Source organism: Coregonus clupeaformis, chromosome 30 (assembly GCF_020615455.1).
Source record: "Coregonus clupeaformis isolate EN_2021a chromosome 30, ASM2061545v1, whole genome shotgun sequence".
In the NCBI taxonomy this organism is placed as follows: Eukaryota; Metazoa; Chordata; class Actinopteri; order Salmoniformes; family Salmonidae; genus Coregonus; species Coregonus clupeaformis.
In genome coordinates, this window is record NC_059221.1 from 13,535,511 (window position 1) to 13,556,264 (window position 20,754).

The window sequence follows — 20,754 nt, forward strand, 5'->3', positions numbered from 1 at the left end:
TATGCACACTGTGTAGAAGGTTATCTCTGTTTACTATTGTTTATCTCTTTTTTTATCTCTCTGGACAAAGTGGTGACACCATGGACGTGTTGCATATATCTGTTTGTGTTTCTGTAGTGTTTGGTACATCTGTTTGTGTTGTGGTTTGGCAATGGATGCCTCATTAGAATATGGCGTACCTAGCCCGAGTGAGAGTTCTGAGACAAAGACACAGAATAGCTGACCTTGGTTCAAATACTATTTGAAATCATTTCAAATAGTTTATCTGTGCTTGATTGGGCTTGCCTGTTGCGATGGAACCAATAGAATAGTCCCAAAAGGCCCTGTCCACCTGGCAATCCAGGCAAGCTAAAACAAACACTCAACATTTTTAAAGAATTCAAATAGTATTTGAACCCAGGTCTGGTACAATACTGCAGTAACAGCCTGAATTGTTTCTAGGCAAGCTGAGAGCTTGAAATAGGATTTTCCTCCACATTTCAAAGGAATTTTCTCTCCCCCACATCAACATGGAAATGTTGATTAAGATCTTCTTGGGCGTATGAAAACTAATTTCACATAAGCATACCACAAAGTTTAAGTCTACTTCTCAAATGGCCTATATAGTGCACTACCTTTGACCAGGGCCCATAGGGCTCTGTTCAAAAGGAGTGCACTATGTGCTAGGGAATAAGGTGCCATTTGGGACACACTTGAAATCTCTCCAGTTTTCTGCCTTCTTTTATATAATCTGATTAATGTGATTAATCCCCTCCGCTAACTGCATTTTCATCAAACCATATGGTACAGTTTATCTTGACTTGTTTTTAATGTGCATACAGCATGATTCCGTGCAATATGTGTTTTTTAAAAAGCAAAACATAGGGAATAGGTTTATCAAGATGTGTAATGTTGTAATGCAATGTGCATTAATGATTTCATGAATGTATGTATGCAATTTGTGGTTTTTGAAAAGCAAAATGGAGTGGTTAGGTTTAATGTCTCGTATGACCAACATTCTCTGAATGCTTTAGAAGCTCCCTGTATACAAAGCATCCTTACCGTAGCAAATCACACCATCAACGTGTACATCTGCAGACAGTCCCTTTAGTCCGTAGGCCTATAGTGAAGTATTTAAAGTTGGCTATTATGGGCATAATATTCTGTAGCATAGACTTCAGTTCAAAGCCAGGGTGGATATTTTCCCATGTCCCACACCTACACCCAAGACAGGGACTAGGGAGTAGGGAGTGCCCCATAACCCTTTTCTATTTTTACTGAGAAGGCCTACAATCATGGCCTCCTTGTGGTTTCTGTGGTGTGGAGCTGTAATCTTCTAGGCTATTCTGTGCAGAGGTAGAGCCCTCCTTAGGCCTCTGTAGGAAACTCTAGATCTTGCGTGGCTCTGTTGGTAAGCGTGTGGCAATGCCAAGGTTGTGGGTTCAATTCCCACAGGGATCACACATAGGCTACATAGTAAAAGTGAATACAGTCATAGCAGAGCCATAGCCTACTACACCACAGGAAACAGTGGAATAATGGGAGCAAAGCGGATGTTTATGTCTGTTATGCCTTTGGAAACTTGACCCTGACTATTAAACGGTAACACCATCTGTTAGGCGGTGTTATTAATATTTTAAGTTATGGTAAGTGATGGAGATTTTTATTCAAGCTAATTTCCCTGTCTTTATGATTTCTTTACTTTATTACTCCCATATGGCATATCTGAAGTACATGGCAACATATGACACACATATTTCACGGACTTTTGGATACAGTATTTAAAACAAAATTTGATCGTTGCATAGGTATGCAGTGTATTAAGTAAAGTACATGTCTCGGACCTGGATTCAAATATTATTTGAAATCTTTCAAATACTTTGAGCTTTTGCTTGAGCCTGCCTGGAGTGCCAAGTGGGTGAGGTTCACACGTCTGGGACTGTTCTTTTTGTCCCATTTTGCCCGGCAAACTCAATAAAGCACAGCTAAAGTACTTGAAATTATTTCAAATAGTATTTGAACCCAGGACTGATGTATTCAACATAAATGCCAGCGACCAGGGACTAGCAGGGTATGAGCTCACTGTTTATAGCCTAGTATGTGACCTATCAGCCAAACAGGTCTGACACATAAACATGCTGGTAAATATTTACACATACCGTTCAATAAAGAGCTAAGTACTCTACCTTTGTTCGGGCCATCTATGACCCCCGACCCCCAGCAGGACCAGCAGCTGCCTCGCTGTGTTTTGCGTGTGTGCGTACGTGCGCTCGCACGTGCATCCATGTATATGTTCCTCCCTGCAGTGCTGTGTGGGTGTCACGGTTTAGGAACTTCTGTTGCTATCCCTTCTTACTGTCACAGCTAACACACATTTTTATTCCAAGCAGGTGAATGGCCTTACTGCACAGTATAGTACACTATAGAAAATAGGATAGTACTGTGCTTTAACCCAAGCTTTTTCCAACAACAACAGTACAGTAGATCAAATGGAAGTTAATATTATAGATGACACTGACAGTTCTCATATCAGTCTTTATCTTTAAGATAAAGCCTCTCTTTTAATCAGAGAAATGTCTGCCTGGTACAGCCTGGAGAAACATGTGGCCTCTGACCATATCACCATACCATCAGTTGATATAATACATCTTCAAAAGCTTATCCCATCTTCCTCATCCCCCTTCTCATCTGTGCTCAAGTCAGTCAAGCCATTTCATATTCCTCTCTCTCTCTCTCTCTCTCTCTCTCTCTCTCTCTCTCTCTCTCTCTCTCTCTCTCTCTTTTTTTGTCTGTCTGTCTGTCTGTCTGTCTGTCTGTCTGTCTGTCTGTCTGTCTGTCTGTCTGTCTGTCTGTCTGTCTGTCATTATCTCTCTCTATCTCTCTCTCTCTCTCTCTCTCTGTCTCTTTCTCTGTCTCTTTCTCTGTCTTCACACAGCATTATTTACAGTGCGGAAAGCCTGAAATTGGCTGCCACTACTCATCATAAGATGCATTCGTCAAGGGCCAGGGTTATGCCATGGTCTCCGACAGCCCTGTTGCACTCTGATTAAAGGGGGAGAGAGGTGGCGAGATAGGGGAGAGAGGTGGAGAGATTGGGGAGAGAGGTGGAGAGATGGGTGAGAGAGGGTAGAGATGGGTAGTGTCCAAGATGGCGTAGCAGTGTGGTCGTGTACTCTTGTGTGTCCGTGTAAATAGCCTGTTTTTTTGTGTATTTTTTTGTATTTTTCATACATATTTCCCTATCACACTTTTCATCCTTCTACTAAATATACTTTCCTGCAACCCGCCTCACTCAATGTGGAACGGATTCTATTATTGACTTACCTTTTATTTAGAATTTCCAGTTGAAACTAGCTAGCCAGCTAACTAGCTACTTGCTATTAGCCACCGTTAGTGGTTTTTCACCCAGAACATCAGATTTTCGGCCGGAATAACTGAATCACTGGACATTAACACCGGATCGCAACGAGCTAGTCGCAACCGAATGGATGTTGCTGTTGGCTAATCACCACTGCCCCCGAAGCAAGCACCAATTAGCCTTGAGCTAGCCTCGAGCCAGGCTCATATCCCGGCTATCTACCTCTCTGTCTACCGGACGGGAGTAGCCAGCTAACTAGCTACTTGCTATTAGCCACTGTTAGCGGTTTTTCACCATTGTCCGTGGCCTGCACTACCTACCAGCCAGCTCTAGCCTGGACTATTATCGGCCAGTCTGCACTGTCTGCACAGCGCGTTATCGACCCAGAACATATCAGTTTTTCTGCCAGAATCACTGAATCACTGGACCTTTAACACCGGATCATCGCAACTAGCTAGCTGCAACCAAATGGATGTTGTTGTTGGCTAATCAGCCTTGAGCTAGCCTCAAGTCAGGCCCATCTCCCGGCTATCTACCTCTCTGTCAACCGGACGGGACCTCCTAGAGTCGACACGGAGCCCCGCTGATCCATCACGACTGGTCTGCCGACGTAATCGTCTGTGGTTTCAACAGGCTCCCCATTGCGACGACCACGAAGATCCATATGCTAGCCCCGGCCCGCTAGCACACGCAAACAACAGCCGTGCTTCCTGCTCGCCTGTGCTATAGCACCAATTCGAACTGCTCTCGGACTCACATATTGCTGTTCACTGGACCTTATGATCACTCAGCTGCACAGCTGATGCCTGTTTATCTGTTTAGCCTCAGCCCAAACTTTCATCGCCATTACCAGTTGTTGTCTTAGCTCTCTCGAATAACACCTGTGATTGCTTTATGCCTCTCTCCCATGTTAATATGCCTTGCCTATTGCTGTTCCAGTTAGTTCTTATTATACAATTTCACTGTAGAGCCCCAAGTCCCTCTCAAACTGCCTCAAAAAGCTCCTTTGTTCCACCCCCCATACATGCGGAGACCGGCTCAATCGGTGCCTCCAGTGATGCTATCTCTTTCATTGTTACCCAACGCTTAGGTTTACCTCCACTGTACTCATATCCTTCCATATCCTTGTTTGTACATAATGCCCTGAATCTATTCTACAACGCCCGGAAATATGCCCCCTTTATTCTCTGTACCCAACGCACTAGAAGACCAGTTCTTAAAGCCTTTAGTCGTACCCTTATTCTAGTCCTCCTCTGTTCCTCTGGTGATGTAGAGGTTAACCCAGGCCCTGCAGCCCCCAGTATCACTCCTACTCCCAAGGAGCTACCATTTCTTGACTTCTGTAACCGTAAAAGCATTGTTTTTTTTGCATGTTAACATCAGAAGCCTCCTCCCTAAGTTTGAGTTATTCACTGCGTTAGCATATTCCGCCAACCATGTTCTAGCAGTGTCTGAATCCTGGCTTAGGAAGGTCACCAAAAATTCAGAAATGTCCATCCCCAACTACAACATTTTCCATCTAGATAGAACTGCCAAAGGGGGTGGAGTTGCAATCTACTGTAGAGATAGCCTGCAGAGCTCTATCATACTATCCAGGTCTGTGCCCAAACAGTTTGAGCTCCTACTTCTAAAAATCCACCTTTCCAGAAATAAGTCTCTCACTGTTGCCGCTTGCTACAGACCCCCCTCATCCCCCAGCTGTGCCCTGGACACCATATGTGAATTGATTGCCCCCCCATCTATCCTCAGAGTTCATATTGCTTGGTGACCTAAACTGGGATATGCTTAACACCCCGGCCATCCTACAATCCAAACTAGATGCCCTCAATCTCACACAAATTATCAAGGAACCTACCAGGTACAACCCTAAATCCGTAAACATGGGCACCCTTACAGATATCATCCTGACTAACTTACCCTCTAAATAAACCTCCACTGTCTTCAACCAGGATCTCAGTGATCACTGCCTTATTGCCTGCGTCCGTAACGTGTCCTCGGTCAAACGACCACCCCTCATCACTGTCAAACGCTCCCTAAAACACTTTAGCGAGCAGGCCTTCCTAATTGACCTGGCCCAGGTATCCTGGATGGATATCGATCTCATTCCGTCAGTAGAGGATGCCTGGTTGATCTTTAAAAGTGCTTTCCTCTCAATCTTAAATAAGCATGCCCCATTCAAAAATGTCAGAACTAAGAACAGATATAGCCCCTGGTTCTCCTCAGACTTGACTGCCCTTGAGCAGCACAAAAACATCCTGTGGCGTACTGCATTAGCATCGAATAGCCCCCGCGATATGCAACTTTTCAGGGAAGTTAGGAACCAATATACACAAGCAGTTAGGAAAGCAAAGGCTAGCTTTTTCAAACAGAAATTTGCATCCTGTAGCACTAACTCCAAAAAGTTTTGGGACACTGTAAAGTCCATGGAGAATAAGAGCACCTCCTCCCAGCTGCCCACTGCAATGAGACTAGGAAACACTATCACCACCGATAAATCTACAATAATCGAGAATTTCAACAAGCATTTTGCTACGGCTGGCCATGCTTTCCACCTGGCTACCACTACCCCCCCCCGCTTCTCCTTCACACAAATGCAGACAGCTGATGTTCTGAAAGAGCTGCAAAATCTGGACCCCTACAAATCATCTGGGCTAGACAATCTGGACCCTTTCTTTCTAAAATTAGCCGCCGAAATTGTCGCAACCCCCATTACTAGCCTGTTCAACCTCTCTTTCGTAACGTCTGAGATCCCCAGAGATTGGAAAGCTGCGACGGTCATCCCCCTCTTCAAAGGGGGTGACACTCTAGATCCAAACTGTTACAGACATATATCCATCCTGCCCTGCCTTTCGAAAGTTTTTGAAATCCAAGTTAACAAACAGATCACTGACCATTTCGAATCACACCGTACCTTCTCCGCTATGCAATCCGGTTTCCGAGCTGGTCATGGGTGCACCTCAGCCATGCTCAAGGTCCTAAACTATATTATAACCGCGATCGATAATAGACAGTACTGTGCAGCCGTCTTCAGCGACCTTGGCCAAGGCTTTCGACTCTGTCAACCACCGCATTCTTATTGGCAGACCAAATAGCCTTGGTTTCTCAAATGACTGCCTCGCCTGGTTCACCAACTACTTCTCAGATAGAGTTCAATGTGACAAATCGGAGAGCCTGTTGTCTGGACCTACGGCAGTCTCTATGGGGGTGCCACAAGGTTCAATTCTTGGGACGACTCTTTTCTCTGTGTATATCAATGATGTCGCTCTTGCTTCTGGTGATTCTCAGATCCACCTCTACGCATACGACACCATTTTGTATACATCTGGCCCTTCATTGGACACTGTGTTAACAAACCTCCAAATGAGCTTCAATGCCATACAACACTCCTTCCGTAGCCTCCAACTGCTCTTAAACACTAGTAAAACTAAATGCATGCTCTTCAATCGAACGCTGCTGGCACCCGCCCACCCGACTAGAATCACTACTCTCGGCGGGTCTGACCTAGAGTATGTGGACAACTACAAATACCTAGGTGTCTGGTTAGACTGTAAACTATCCTTCCAGACTCACATTAAGCACCTCCAATCCAAAGTTTAATCTAGAATCGGCTTCCTATTTCGCAACAAAGCCTCCTTCACTCATGTTGCCAAACATGCCCTCGTAAAACTGACTATCCTACCGATCCTTGACTCCAGGCTCTTGTTGGCTGGTCTCACTGGTCATCCCCAAAGTCAACACCTCCTTTGGCCACCATTCCTTCCAGTTCTCTGCTGCCAATGACTGGAACGAACTGCAAAAATCTCTGAAGCTGGAGACTCTTATCACCCTCACTAACTTTAAGCATCAGTTGTCAGAGCACCTTACCGATCACTGCACCTGTACACAGCCCATCTGAAATTAGCCCACCCAACTACCTCATCCCCATATTGTTATTTATTTTACTCATTTGCACCCCAGTATCTCTATTTGCACATCATCTCTTGCATTATCTCTCATTCCAGTGTTAATACTAATTGTAATTATTTTGACTATGGAATATTTATTGCCTTACCTCCATAACTTGCTACATTTGCACACACTGTATATATATTTTATGTTGTATTTTTTGATTTTAGGATTTGTTTTACCCCATATGTAACTCTGTGTTGTTGTTTTTATCGCACTGCTTTGCTTTATCTTGGCCAGGTCGCAGTTGTAAATGAGAACTTGTTCTCAACTGGCTTACCTGGTTAAATAAAGGTGAAATCAAAATAAATAAAATTGGGTGAGAGAGGGATGATGTGACATCAGCTTCCTGTGTCCCCGATTGGTATGTGTGTGGTGTGTGTCGCCAGCCCCCAGTATCCCTCGCCCTGCCGCGTGCCTGTGTGTGGGGCTGACGGCGATGGGAGGAATAACCTTCCTGTGAGTTGCTGCAGGACGGGAGTGATGTCACAGGCTGGTTTTACGCTGCATTGGTCAACATCACTCAGTACTGCAGCATGACCCAGCTGGTCCGGCCCTTCCCTCCCTCCCTCCCTCCCTCTCTCCCTCCCTCCCTCCCTATGCTCATCTGGAGCTGCTGCTGCACTGCAATGTGTGTCCTTGTGCCACAGCTCTCCTCTCAGTATCCATGCTTTGCAGCACATGTTACCTCAACATGCTCTAACATGCGTGTAGATTACAATCACTTCTCTCTATCACATGTTGCTTCTATCTGACCTCTCGCTAAGATATGCAGTCCTTTTCAGTCTGTGCTTCTTCTGTGTTGCTCTCCTCTTTCTTTCTGTCTGTTGTTCTTTCTCTTCTTCCTTTCTTTCTGCTTCTTGTCCTCCATCTCTCTGGCCAGCCATTATCCCCCCTCTCTCTGTGCTGTCTTCCAACCCCCTCTGTCTTTCCACTGTCTTTCCATCCAGAAACATATGAGCACCTGGGTCTTGGCTGGTGATCCCAGACTTTGGCAGTAGAGGTTCATCCGAAAGCCTCCATCACTGTGTGTTTGTGTGTGTCCTGTTTTATCGCTCCTCCTAAAAACTCTCTCCTCATGATACCGACACCCTCTGAACGGCTTTAGCCTGGCAGCTCATTAAGACCCCAGGATGTCTACAGTTACAGGGACCTGCTATTTACGCTACCAGGGTAGGACAGTCTGTCATCGCCAATTACAGCTCTAGGCTTAAAGCAAAATCGACCATATTGGCTGGTGCCTGGGCATACCTGACGCTCTGACCACAGGGGATAGTGCTATAACCATCCGGCCTAGCCTGAGTCCCAGATCTGTTTGTGCTGTCTTGCAACTCCTATGTCGTTGTCACGTCAACAGACCCAGCAGGGACATACCTGATGCCTTGACCACAGACTATTGCCATTGCCATCCAAACCACAGGAGCTCCAGCCTAGGCCCCATTCACCCCTCCCCCTTCTCATCTCCCCACCCCGTCCGGTGCATCCATCCAGCCAAGGCCGTCTCTCTGCTCTCTCACCTCTCTCCAACCCGTCAAGCCTGTCTATCCTCAGCCATCCCAACCTAAGTCCAAACCACCATCCCCCCTTCAGTCCAACAATGCCCCAGTCACGGCCCCCTCTCTCTGCTCCTCTCCCCTCTCACCTCCCATCCAACTCCTATCCTCGCACCTCCTCTCCTTCCCTGCCGAACCAGTATAACCCCAGGCCTGAGCCCCTAGTTAGCTGGTGGTGCGCTGTGGTGCACTGTGGTGCGCTTTGGTGCGGTGTGGTGCGGTGTGGTGCGCTTTGGTGCGGTGTGGTGCGGTGTGGTGTGGTGTGGTGCGGTGCGGTGTGGTGTGCTGTGGTGCGCTATGCCACTTGTTTTCTCTATCCTTCTCATCGCCTGTCTGTTGCAGCTGTCAGCGGCTCTCCAGCCCTGTTTTATAAGCCCCCTACTTAATCATCATCATCATCATCTTGATACAATAATTATTCGCCCAGCCAATGTATGCACGCGCACGCACACACATCAACATTCCAGAGGCTTTGGGCAGGCCTTTTTCATCCTGTTAGCTGCCAGATGATCTGTTTGAAGTGCTCACAGCGCACAGCGGAGGGGCAATGTGTGTTTGTTTGTGTACAGCACTGTTGCAGCAGCAGGCCATCATGAGGAAGTAGACCATGGGCTCCTACGGTTGCCGTTCTAGAAATATCCCCCAAGGTGTCTCAAGACCTAGCCAGGCAGAGGTCAATCTGTCCATCCAAACAACACACTGATACAGACAGACAGGCAGACAGAGACCAATTGGCCAATCAACACACTGAGCTGAGGCAGACATATAGCTGCACATATTTCTCAAAATAGTGGCCAGTATCTAAAGCTTTTGGTGGTGGGAAGTGAGGGGTGGATGGAGAGTCTTGCAAAGGGACAGGGACTGTCTCTGTCTGCAATGTCCCCTACTCCAGTCCCGTCCAGTCCTTTTGATGGATGACTCCCTCTGTTGTTTACCCCTGAACCAACACATTACCAGGAGCACTCCTTTGAACAGGAGATTAACCAGAACAGTGCTACTGTAATGGATACATGGATTGTGTTTCTCTCTGTTGGACTCCAGGACATTCCCCAGCCCTTTACAAAACATCCCTTCCATCCACCAGCACCTTCCAGTTCCCACCACCGCCACAAAGGATATAGATACCCACTGCCTAGTAGCACGTATATTTAGAGAGATGCATTTCTATGCAAGCAATTAACTTAGAGTGTGTCTAGGCCTATTGGAGAAGCTGAAGGCATCCTTGGTATTCTGGGGTTAGGGTTTGCTCTGTAGGAGTAGAAGGATAGATGAATGCCAGCCTCCCCATTGATAATTTATACAGTCAGATGAGGAGGTCCAAGGGTGAGGTGTGTGTGTGTGTGTGGGGGGGTCAGATCACCTGTTACACTCTGCTATGTCCTCTATCTATCCACTGAATGCCTTTTTGCAGCCTGCCTCCTGTCTCCTATCCCCGGTGCAGATTGAATAACATACCAGACCCCGAAACTGTGTGTGTCTGTGTGTGTGCGTTCATCACTCCTGGATTCACACATGTATATCAATGTACCCAGGCGTACAATGGCAGGTATACTATATCAAGCTGCGTCATTGTGGGCACCGCATTCATTGGCTGGTGTGTATGGTGTTTTGGGCCTCTGTTTTCCAGTCAGTTTGTATCCATCCAATGTTTTATTCACCTGTTGTTGTCATTAGTCTAAATCTCCTCTCCATCTCTCCATCTCTACACAGAGCCAGGCAGAAGCCCACTATAAAGGCAACCGCCACGCCCGGAGAGTCAAAGGCATTGAGACCTCCAAGAGTCGCCCCCAGGAGGGTGACAAGCCGGCCCCACCTGTCCCCCCCATCTCCTCGCCGTCCGACTCTGGTGGACCCCATACAGCCACCTCGGACATCAGCGACCCCTGCAACACAGGTAAGACCATGGTGGAGAGAGACTTTGAATATCCCCTAGCACTTACATGCAGGGTGTACAGTAACAGTATCCTGCCAATACAGGGTGTACAGTAACAGTATCCTGCCAATGCAGGGTGTACAGTAACAGTATCCTGCCAATGCAGGGTGTACAGTAACAGTATCCTGCCAATACAGGATGTACAGTAATAGTATCCTGCCAATGCAGGGTGTACAGTAACAGTATCCTGCCAATACAGGATGTACAGTAACAGTATCCTGCCAATACAGGATGTACAGTAACAGTATCCTGCCAATACAGGATGTACAGTAACATTATCCTGCCAATACAGGATGTACAGGAACAGTATCCTGCCAATACAGGATGTACAGTAACAGTATCCTGCCAATGCAGGATGTACAGTAACAGTATCCTGCCAATACAGGATGTACAGTAACAGTATACTGCCAATGCAGGGTTTTGGGTGTATACCAACTATACCTGCACAGTTCCATCATCACTGCACACCAATACAGAGGAGAACATTTATGGGTGACCTTCATATTAACAGGGTTCATGGCAAGTAAATGCTGTTGAAAATAAACCTAAGACATCGAAACAAATTGTATTTGTCACGTGTCAAATAGAACCGGTGTAGACTTTACCGTGAAATGCTTACTTTCTTAAAAAATAAAAATAAAAAGCTAAATAAAAGAAGGAAATAGTAACACAATAAAATAACAATAATAAGGCTATATACAAAGAGTACCCGTACCGAGTCAATGTGCAGGGGTAGGAGGTAATTGAGGTAATATGTACATGTAGGTAGGGGTAAAAGAGACTAGGCAATCAGGATAGATAATAAACAGAGTAGCAGCAGCATATGTGAAGAGTGTGAAAGCGTGTGTTTTGTGTGTGTGTGTGTGTGTGCGTGTGTGTATTTGTGCGTGTTGGAGTGTCAGTGTAGTATGTGTGAGTGTGTGGGTAGAGTCCAGTGAGTGTGCATAGATCCAGTGCAAGAGAGTCAGTGCAAACAAAAAGGGGGGTCAATGCAAATAGTCGGGGTAGCCATTTGATTACCTGTTCAGCAGTCTTATAGCTTGGGGGTAGAAGCTATTCAGAAGCCTTTTGGTTCCAGACTTGGCGCTCTGGTACCGCTTGCCATGTGGTAGCAGATAGACCGGTCTATGACTTGGGTCGTTGGAGTCTTCAACAATTTTTAGGGCCTTCCTCTGACACCGCCTGGTATAGAGATCCTGGATGGCAAGGAGCTCGACCCCAGTGATGTACTGGGCTGTACGCACTACCCTTTGTAGCGCCTTGTAGTCGGATGCCAAGCAGTTGCCATACCAAGCTGTAATGCAACCAGTCAATATTCTCTCAATGGTGCAGCTGTCAAACCTTTTGAGGATCTGATGGCCCATGCCAAATCTTTTCAGCCACTGAGGGGGAAGTGGCGTTGTCGTGCCCTCTTCACGACTGTATTGGTGTGTTTGGACCATGATAGGTCCTTAGCGATGTGGACACCGAGGAACTTGAAACTTTTGATCCACTCCAACAGAGCCCCGTCGATGTGAATGGGGGTTTGTTCGGCCCTCCGTTTCCTGTAGTACAAGATCAGCTCCTTTGTCTTGCTGATGTTGAGAGAGAGGTTGTTGTCCTGGCAAAACACTGCCAGGTCTCTGACCTCCTCCCTATAGGTTGTCTCATCATCATCAGTGATCAGGCCTACCACCTTCGTGTTGTCTGCAAACTTAATGATGGTGTTAGAGTCATGCACGGCCACACAGTCATGGGTGAACAGGGAGTACAGGAGGGGACTAAGCACGCACCCCTGAGGGCCCCCTGTGTTGAGGGTCAGCGTGGTGGATTTGTTGTTGCCTACCCTCACCACCTGGGGGCGGTCCGTCAGGAAGTCCAGGATCCAGTTGCAGCGGGAGATGTTCAGTCCCAGGGTCCTTAGCTTAGTGATGAGCTTTGGGGGCACTATGGTGTTGAACGCTGAGCTGTAGTCAATGAACAGCATTCTCACAGAGGTGTTCCTTTTGTCCAGGTGGAAAAGAGAAGTGTGGAGTGCAATTGAGATTGTGTCATCTGTGGATCTGTATGCGAATTGGAGTGGGTCTAGGGTGTCTGGGATGATGGTGTTGATATGAGTCATGACCAGCCTTTCAAAGCATTTCATGGCTACAGATGTGAGTGCTTTGGGGTGATATTCATTTAGACAGGTTACCTTGGCGTTCTTTGGCACAGGGAGTATGGTGGTCTGCTTGAAACATGTACAGTTGAAGTCGGAAGTTTACATACACAATAATTTAAACTCAGTTTTTCACAATTCCTGACATTTAATCCTAGTAAAACTTCCCTGTCTTAGGTCAGTTAGGATTTTACCACTTTATTTTAAGAATGTGAAATGTCAGAATAATAGTAGAGAGAATTATTTACTATTTATTCTTTCATCACCTTCCCAGTGGGTCAGAAGTTTACATACACTCAATTAGTATTTGGTAGCATTGCCTTTAAATTGTTTAACTTGGGTCAAATGTTTCGGGTAGCCTTCCACAAGCTTCCCACAATAATATTGGTGAATTATGGCCCATTCCTCCTGACAGAGCTGGTGTAACTGAGTCAGGTTTGTAGGCCTCCTTGCTCGCACACACGCTTTTTCAGTTCTGCCCACACATTTTCTATAGGATTGAGGTCAGGGCTTTGTGATGGCCACTCCAATAACTTTACTTTGTTGTCCTTAAGCCATTTTGCCACAACTTTGGAAGTATGCTTGGGGTCATTGTCCATTTGGAAGACACATTTGCGACCAAGCTTTCACTTCCTGACTGATGTCTTGATGTTGCTTCAATATATCCACATAATTTTCCTTCCTCATGATGCCATCTATTTTGAAAAGTGCACCAGTCCCTCCTGCAGCAAAGCACCCCCACAGCATGATGCTGCCACCCCCATGCTTCACGGTTGGGATGGTGTTCTTCAGCTTGCAAGCGTCCCCCTTTTTCCTCCAAACGGCCAAACAGTTCTATTTTTGTTTCATCAGACCAGTGGACATTTCTCCAAAAAGTACGATCTTTGTCCCCAGGTGCAGTTGCAAACCGTAGTCTGGCTTTTTTATGGTGGTTTTGGAGCAGTGGCTTCTTCCTTGCTGAGCGGCCTTTCAGGTTATGTCGATATAGGACTTGTTTTACTGTGGATATAGATACTTTTGTACCTGTTTCCTCCAGCATCTTCACAAGGTCCTTTGCTGTTGTTCTGGGATTGATCTGCACTTTTCACACCAAAGTATGTACATGACGGCTGCGTGGTCCCATGGTATTTATACTTGCGTACTATTGTTTGTACAGATGTGGTACGTGGTACCTTCAGGTGTTTGGAAATTGCTCCCAAGGATGAACCAGACTCGAAAAAAATTTTCGGAGGTCTTGGCTGATTTGTTTTGATTTTCCTATGATGTCAAGCAAAGAGGCACTGAGTTTGACGGTAGGCCTTGAAATTCATCCACAGGTACACCTCCAATTGACTCAAATAATGTCAATTAGCCTATCAGAAGCTTCTAAAGCCATGACATCATTTTCTGGAATTTCCCAAGCTGTTTAAAGGCACAGTCAACTTACTGTATGTCAACTTCTGACCCACTGGAATTGTAATACAGTGAATTATAAGTGAAATAATCTGTCTGTAAACAATTGTTGGAAAAATGACTTGTGTCATGCACAAAGTAGATGTCCTAACCAACTTGCCAAAACTGTAGTTTGTTAACAAGAAATGTGTGGAGTGGTTGAAAAACGAGTTTAATGACTCCAACCTAAGTGTATGTAAACTTCCGACTTCAACTGTAGGTATTACAGACTGGGTCAGGGAGAGGGGGAAAATGTCAGTGAACCCAGCTGGTCAGCACATGCTCTGAGTATTCGTCCTGGTAATCCGTCTGGCCCTGCGGCTTTATGAATGTTAACCTGTTTAAAGGTCTTACTCACATTGGCTATGGAGAGCGTGATCACACAGTCGTCTGGAACAGCTGGTGCTCTCATGCATGGTTCAGTGTTGCTTGCCTCGATGGGAGCATAGAAGGCATTTAGCTCATCTGGTAAGCTTGCGTCACTGGGCAGCTCGCAGCTGGGTTTCCCTTTGTAATCAGTAATAGTTTGCAAGCCTTGCCACATCCGGCAAGCATCAGAGCCGGTGTCCTAGGATTCGATCTTAGTCCTGTATTGATGCTTTGCCTGTTTGATGGTTCGTCTGAGGGCATAGAGGGATTTCTAATAAGCATCCGGATTAGTGTCCCACTCCTTAAAAGCAGCAGCTCTAGTTGAGTGCGGATGTTGCCTGTAATCCATGGCTTCTAGTTGGGATTTGTACATATGGTTAATGTGTGGACCACGTCGTTGATGCCCTTATTAATTAAGCTGGTGACTGATGTGGTAAACTCCTCAATGCCATCGGATGAATCCCGGAACATATTCCAGTATGTGCTAGCAAAACAGTCCTGTAGTTTAGCATCCGCTTCATCGGACCTCTTCCGTTGAGCGCCTTTACTGGTACTTCCAGTTTGAGTTTTTGCTTGTAAGCAGGAATGAGGAGGATAGAGTTAGGGTCAGATTTGCCAAATGGAGGGCGAGGGAGAGTAAAGGTGATCTAGCGTTTTTTCGCCTCTAGTTGCACAGGTGACGTGCTAGTAGATATTAGGTAAGACTGCATTAAAATCACCGGCCACTGGGAGCATTTTGTGGTTTGCTTATGGCCATACACAGCTCTTTGAGTGCGGTCTTAGTGCCAGCATCGATTTTGGTGGTAAATAGACAGCTACGCAAAATATAGATGAAAACTATCTTGGTAAATAGTATGGTCTACAGCTTATCATTAGGTATTCTAACTCAGGCGACCAGAACCTCAAGACTTCCTTAATATTTTAGATTTGCGCCTGGTCTGGGAAGAGCAGTATGTTCTTCGCCGCTGACTATTGAAGTAGAAATCCTCATCCAAATCGAGGTTAGTGATCGCTGTTCTGATGTCCAGAAGCTCTTTTCGGTCAAAGGAAACAATGGCGTAAACAACATTGCATTGCTTGCTGTTTTGGGTTTTAGGCTACGTTTCTGTATAGGCACTTCGTGACATATGCTGATGTAAAAAGGGCTTTATAAATACATTTGATTTGATTTCAACATTATGTACAAAAAAGTGATGATCAGCGCAAAAAAAACACACCACATAGCACAATTGGTCAGGAGCCCGTAAAACAGCTGCTATTCCCTCCAGTGCCATCTTACTACATCCATTCTACTACATCCATGTTTCCCTACAGTTAGTCTTATCAGTCCATAGGGAAATTAGCTGACCACTATGGGCTGAGGGAGATATGAATAGCTCTCCACAGATATGGAGGAATAACAATCACATAGGCCTTGAAGTATGTTGTTCTGGTCCTTCATGGCTCCTCTGTCTGTGTGGTCGGGTCTGACTCTGACCTTGATTGATGGCTGTAGTCTGCTCCTCTCACATTCCCACCAGCACAGCACAGCATCAGCAAAGCACCACAGACTGTTTAGGCCCAGATCTCCTCTGTCACTGCTGTCCAGCTGACCCTGAGATGACAAGGACAAAATGACCAACACACAGAGAGAAGCTGGATCAAAAACAGAGAGAGAAGCAGAAACTCACTAAGGATTTAGAAACGGGAGCTATTTTTTGGCTGTAACTCCTTGCAGAGACTAACTCCTTTTTCAAATACCTTAGAAATACATAGTTACTCAGTCACTGCTGTCTCCCTAACCCTGAGATGACAAACACACAGAGAAATGCTGGACCAAAATCTCAGCTACAAGTAGAGACCAAGGACTTTGAAAGGGGAGCTATATCTGGTTATAAATTCTTGCAGAACCTAGCTCCAAGTTAAAATACTTTACAATTGCATCCTTCCTTCCTCCCTTCATTGAAGTAGGCTAACCACTGATCGACAGAATTGGTGAAAAGCTGTGTGGTGGAAACCCTTAATTCCGCCTTAATTACAAACGTGTCAGATCAGTGAATACTTAAATGAAGGGAAAAAGGAAGGAAGCAATGGGAGAAGGAAGGACTCATTTTTACAGAATTGGAATATGGCCTTTTGAGCAGAGACGCTATAGTAGCACATCACATCGTGGAAAACATCTCCTGCCAACCAGCAGTTCGATCTGAGGACAACAGCAGCGTGTATTGTCGGACCTGAAATGATGCTCTGAGTTCTTTGAGTTCTTTGAAGGAATGTATTGCACTACTAATGCTTTGTTGCCTTCAGAACAGTGAAAGGCTTCTACAATGCTTGTCCTGTTTAGTAACCTGGTCCCAGATCTGTTTGTGCTGACTTGGCAACTCCTTTGTCATTCCTTTGGTCATTGTCAATTTCACGTGTGGTGTTGGCAAGACGGCACAAAGAGATCTAGGACCAGGCTACCTATTTAAAGCCTGACCTCAGAGAAACAAACCGTTGACTTTGCAGTTTGCACAATGGCACAATAACGTGGCAGCTTTAATTCGGACCACCTTTGGTGTGTTATATAGTTATGGGTCGTGTTTTATTGGGTATTAGAGTATGATTTGTCACACAGTTAAAATAAACTGTGGCGTCTGGGAGGAGGTAGTGCTAAGTGACTGCGTGAGAGAGAGAGAGAGAGAGAGAGAGAGAGAGAGAGAGAGAGAGAGAGAGAGAGAGAGAGAGAGAGAGAGAGAGAGAGAGAGAGAGAGAGAGAGAGAGAGAGAGAGAGAGAGAGAGAGAGAGAGGCTGTAGGACGACATCTATTGGTATGGAAAGATCACAGCTGACATCAGTTTAATAGTTTAATCTAATGTAATTCAGTGTTGTTGTCAGATTATTGGAGTGACAGGTTTGTTGTTAGGGATAGAGGGCACTGTGGAGGGTGTTGCTGTTTTTCTCTTCCTCTCTTCCACTCTCTCTGTCTCTCTCTCTCTCTCTCGCTCTCTTTCTGCCTCAGTCTTTCTCTCTCTCTCTCTCTCTCTCTCTCTCTCTCTCTCTCTCTCTCTCTCTCTCTCTCTCTCTCTCTCTCTCTCTCTCTCTCTCTCTCTCTCTCTCTCTTTCTGCCTCAGTCTCTGCCATACTCTCTGGTCCTGAGTGGCTCAGCTGGTAGAGCATAGTGTTTGCAATGCCAGGGTTGTGGGTTTGATTCCTACAGGGGACCAGTACAGAGGGAGAAAAAAGTATGAAGTGCATGCAGTCACTACTTTAAGTAACACTGGATAAGAGCGTCTGCTAAATGACTCAAATGTACAAATTTAAATACTCCTCTCTCAATCTCTGCCCATCTCCTCTGTCTCTCCACCCGGAACTTTCCATTCCCTCACTCACCAGTCTCACTCTGTCCGTCTCCGTCCCTCCCTGAATCAAACACTTCGGAATTAAACAACTGGGGCATATTCTGAATCTGGTGTTGGCATTTGAAAAAGGTTGTACTGACCATTATTTCCCAGACAATTTCCCCAGAGAAACACAGAGTAGGTGTCATCAAACATATCAGAATTCCTAACTGAGGGTGAGGGGCTTAACATTCTGATGTGGCTGCCTTTCTTCATCTCAAGGGTGTTTTCATATCTCTCTTGTGGCTTTGACCACCATTAGAACCATGAGACAACATATAGTGTCATGACGGAAGGACTGGGCATTCTAGAGGGTTCTGATGGGTGATTATTTCTCCCTCTTGTGGCTTTGTTTCCTTCCACTGACCACATAGCTCTAAAGGGGACTGTACTGTACTGATCTGGCCTGGTTATGCATCCACCATAGTTTCTAGAACTGTGGGTCGGCACAATAGTGTAAAAAGGTCTTAAGAGGCCAGTCTGACCGTCTATATGGCCTACAGCCTTGCAGTCACAATGAATGAGGCTCTGAGAGACTTCCAGTGGGAAGCAGAGCCAAAACAAGCCTGCCATGATCTAAATATGAAAGCAGATACATGTGAAAGAATGCATTTTTCCATCCAAGACTCTTTCTTGTGACCCTGGAAGCCCAGCCATCTCCCTGAACGTTAGTGAGTGCGTGTCTCTCCCTGGCTGTGATTGTGTGTGTGTGTGTGTGTGTGTGTATCCCAGTGCACTCAGTGTTTGTTGCAGTCTCACAATACCAGTTTCACAACATCAGTTCCATGGAGGGGGACATCCAGGGCCTGTGAGGGCCAGCAGCTGTGGTTCCAGCTGGGATATGTTGCAACTGGAGGAGCCCTGTCTGGAGGATGGAGAATGGGTGGGTGGGTCTGGCTGGGCGGTCACTGTGGTTCACATACTGGGGTCCATAGGATGACATACACACATGCTACGCAAAGACACACACACTCATAGGCACGTACACATACACACACATGCACTTGTGTGAAAACACACACACAAACACTGTGGGCTGGGGTCAGGGTGGGTGAGAGGAGAGGAAAATAATTCCCACGCTTGAGCAGAACTAGGCTACTACCATGCAGTTCTGTGTGATTGTCGATGCAGATTGTTTTTCTGTGTAAAGTCTGTTTGTTTGGTCCAATTTTCTGCCTTTACAGTTCTGTTTCCTCTACTGGGACATTGAGATATGAACATTGAACCTCAGTGTTCTATTGAAATATACAGTATGTATCATGCATAATACATTGAATGTTGAATATCTTCACTGAGAATAGTATGGAAGTGTGCTAATAATAAACATTCCAGTTGAGATATTTGTTTGTGAGATGTATTATATAATCTCCTGAGTGGTGCAGTGGTCTAAGGCACTGCATCGCAGTACTAGCTGTGCCACTAGAGATCCTGGTTCGAATCCAGGCTCTGTCGTAGCCAGCTGCGACCGGGAGACCCATGGGGCGGTGCACAATTGGCCCTTAGGGGACTGTGAAGGAAAAGCCTGGGGTTGAGTTGTGGATGCCTCCCTCAGGTAGTCTTCCACAAGCCTGGGGTTGAGTTGTGGTGGTTCTCTGGGGTTTGGAAGAGAGCAGACGGGTTTGGCTGAGCCTGTACTATACAGGGATAAGAAGAGGCCAAGGCTAGTTGTTTATAAAGAGAGAGCAAAAATTCCCTGTTTTAGGTCAGTTTATTTTAAGAATGTGAAATGTCAGAATAATAGTAGAGAGAATGATTTATTTCAGCTTTTATTTCTTTCATCACATTCCCAGTGGGTCAGAAGTTTACATACACTCAATTAGTATTTGGTAGCATTGCCTTTAAATTGTTTAACTTGGGTCAAACGTTTCAGGTAGTCTTCCACAAGCTTCCCACAATAAGTTGTGTGAATTTTGGCCCATTCCTCCTGACAGAGCTGGTGTAACTGAGTCAGGTTTGTAGGCCTCCTTGCTCGCACACGCTTTTTCAGTTCTGCCCACAAATGTTCTATAGGATTGAGGTCAGGGCTTTGTGATGGCCACGCCAATACCTTGACTTTGTTGTCCTTAAGCCATTTTGCCACAACTTTGGAAGTATGCTTGGGGTCATTGTCCATTTGGAAGACCCATTTGAGACCAAGCTTTAACTTCCTGACTGATGTCTTGAGATGTTGCTTCAATATATCCACATAATTTTCCTTCCTCATGATGCCATCTATTTTGTGAAGTGCACCAATCCCTCCTGCAGCAACGCACCCCCACAGCATGATGCTGCCACCCCCATGCTTCACGGTTGGGATGGTGTTCTTCAGCTTGCAAGCGTACCCCTTTTTCCTCCAAACGGCCAAACAGTTCTATTTTTGTTTCATCAGACCAGTGGACATTTCTCTAAAAAGTACGATCTTGGTACCCGTGTGCAGTTGCAAACCGTAGTCTGGCTTTTTTATGGTGGTTTTGGAGCAGTGGCTTCTTCCTTGCTGAGCGGCCTTTCAGGTTATGTCGATATAGGACTCGTTTTACTGTGGATATAGATACTTTTGAACCTGTTTCCTCCAGCATCTTCACAAGGTCCTTTGCTGTTGTTCTGGGATTGATTTGCACTTTACGCACCAAAGTACGTTCATCTATAGGAGACAGAACGCGTCTCCTTCCTGAGCGGTATGACGGCTGCGTGGTCCCATGGTATTTATACTT

The 20,754-nt window shown here is 45.8% G+C and overlaps 1 protein-coding gene across 4 annotated transcripts in view; it reads left to right on the forward strand.

Annotated features, from left to right (window-relative positions):
- The window catches only part of LOC121545870 (zinc finger protein 385A), a 99,727-nt gene that overhangs the window by 68,580 nt on the left and 10,393 nt on the right, over nucleotides 1–20,754 (forward strand). For all 4 annotated transcript variants that reach the window (XM_045209448.1, XM_041856752.2, XM_045209449.1 and 1 more), the window contains one exon: nucleotides 10,546–10,729. In XM_045209448.1, coding sequence (XP_045065383.1) covers nucleotides 10,546–10,729 — 184 coding nt within the window. The remainder of the gene's footprint in view (nucleotides 1–10,545; nucleotides 10,730–20,754) is intronic.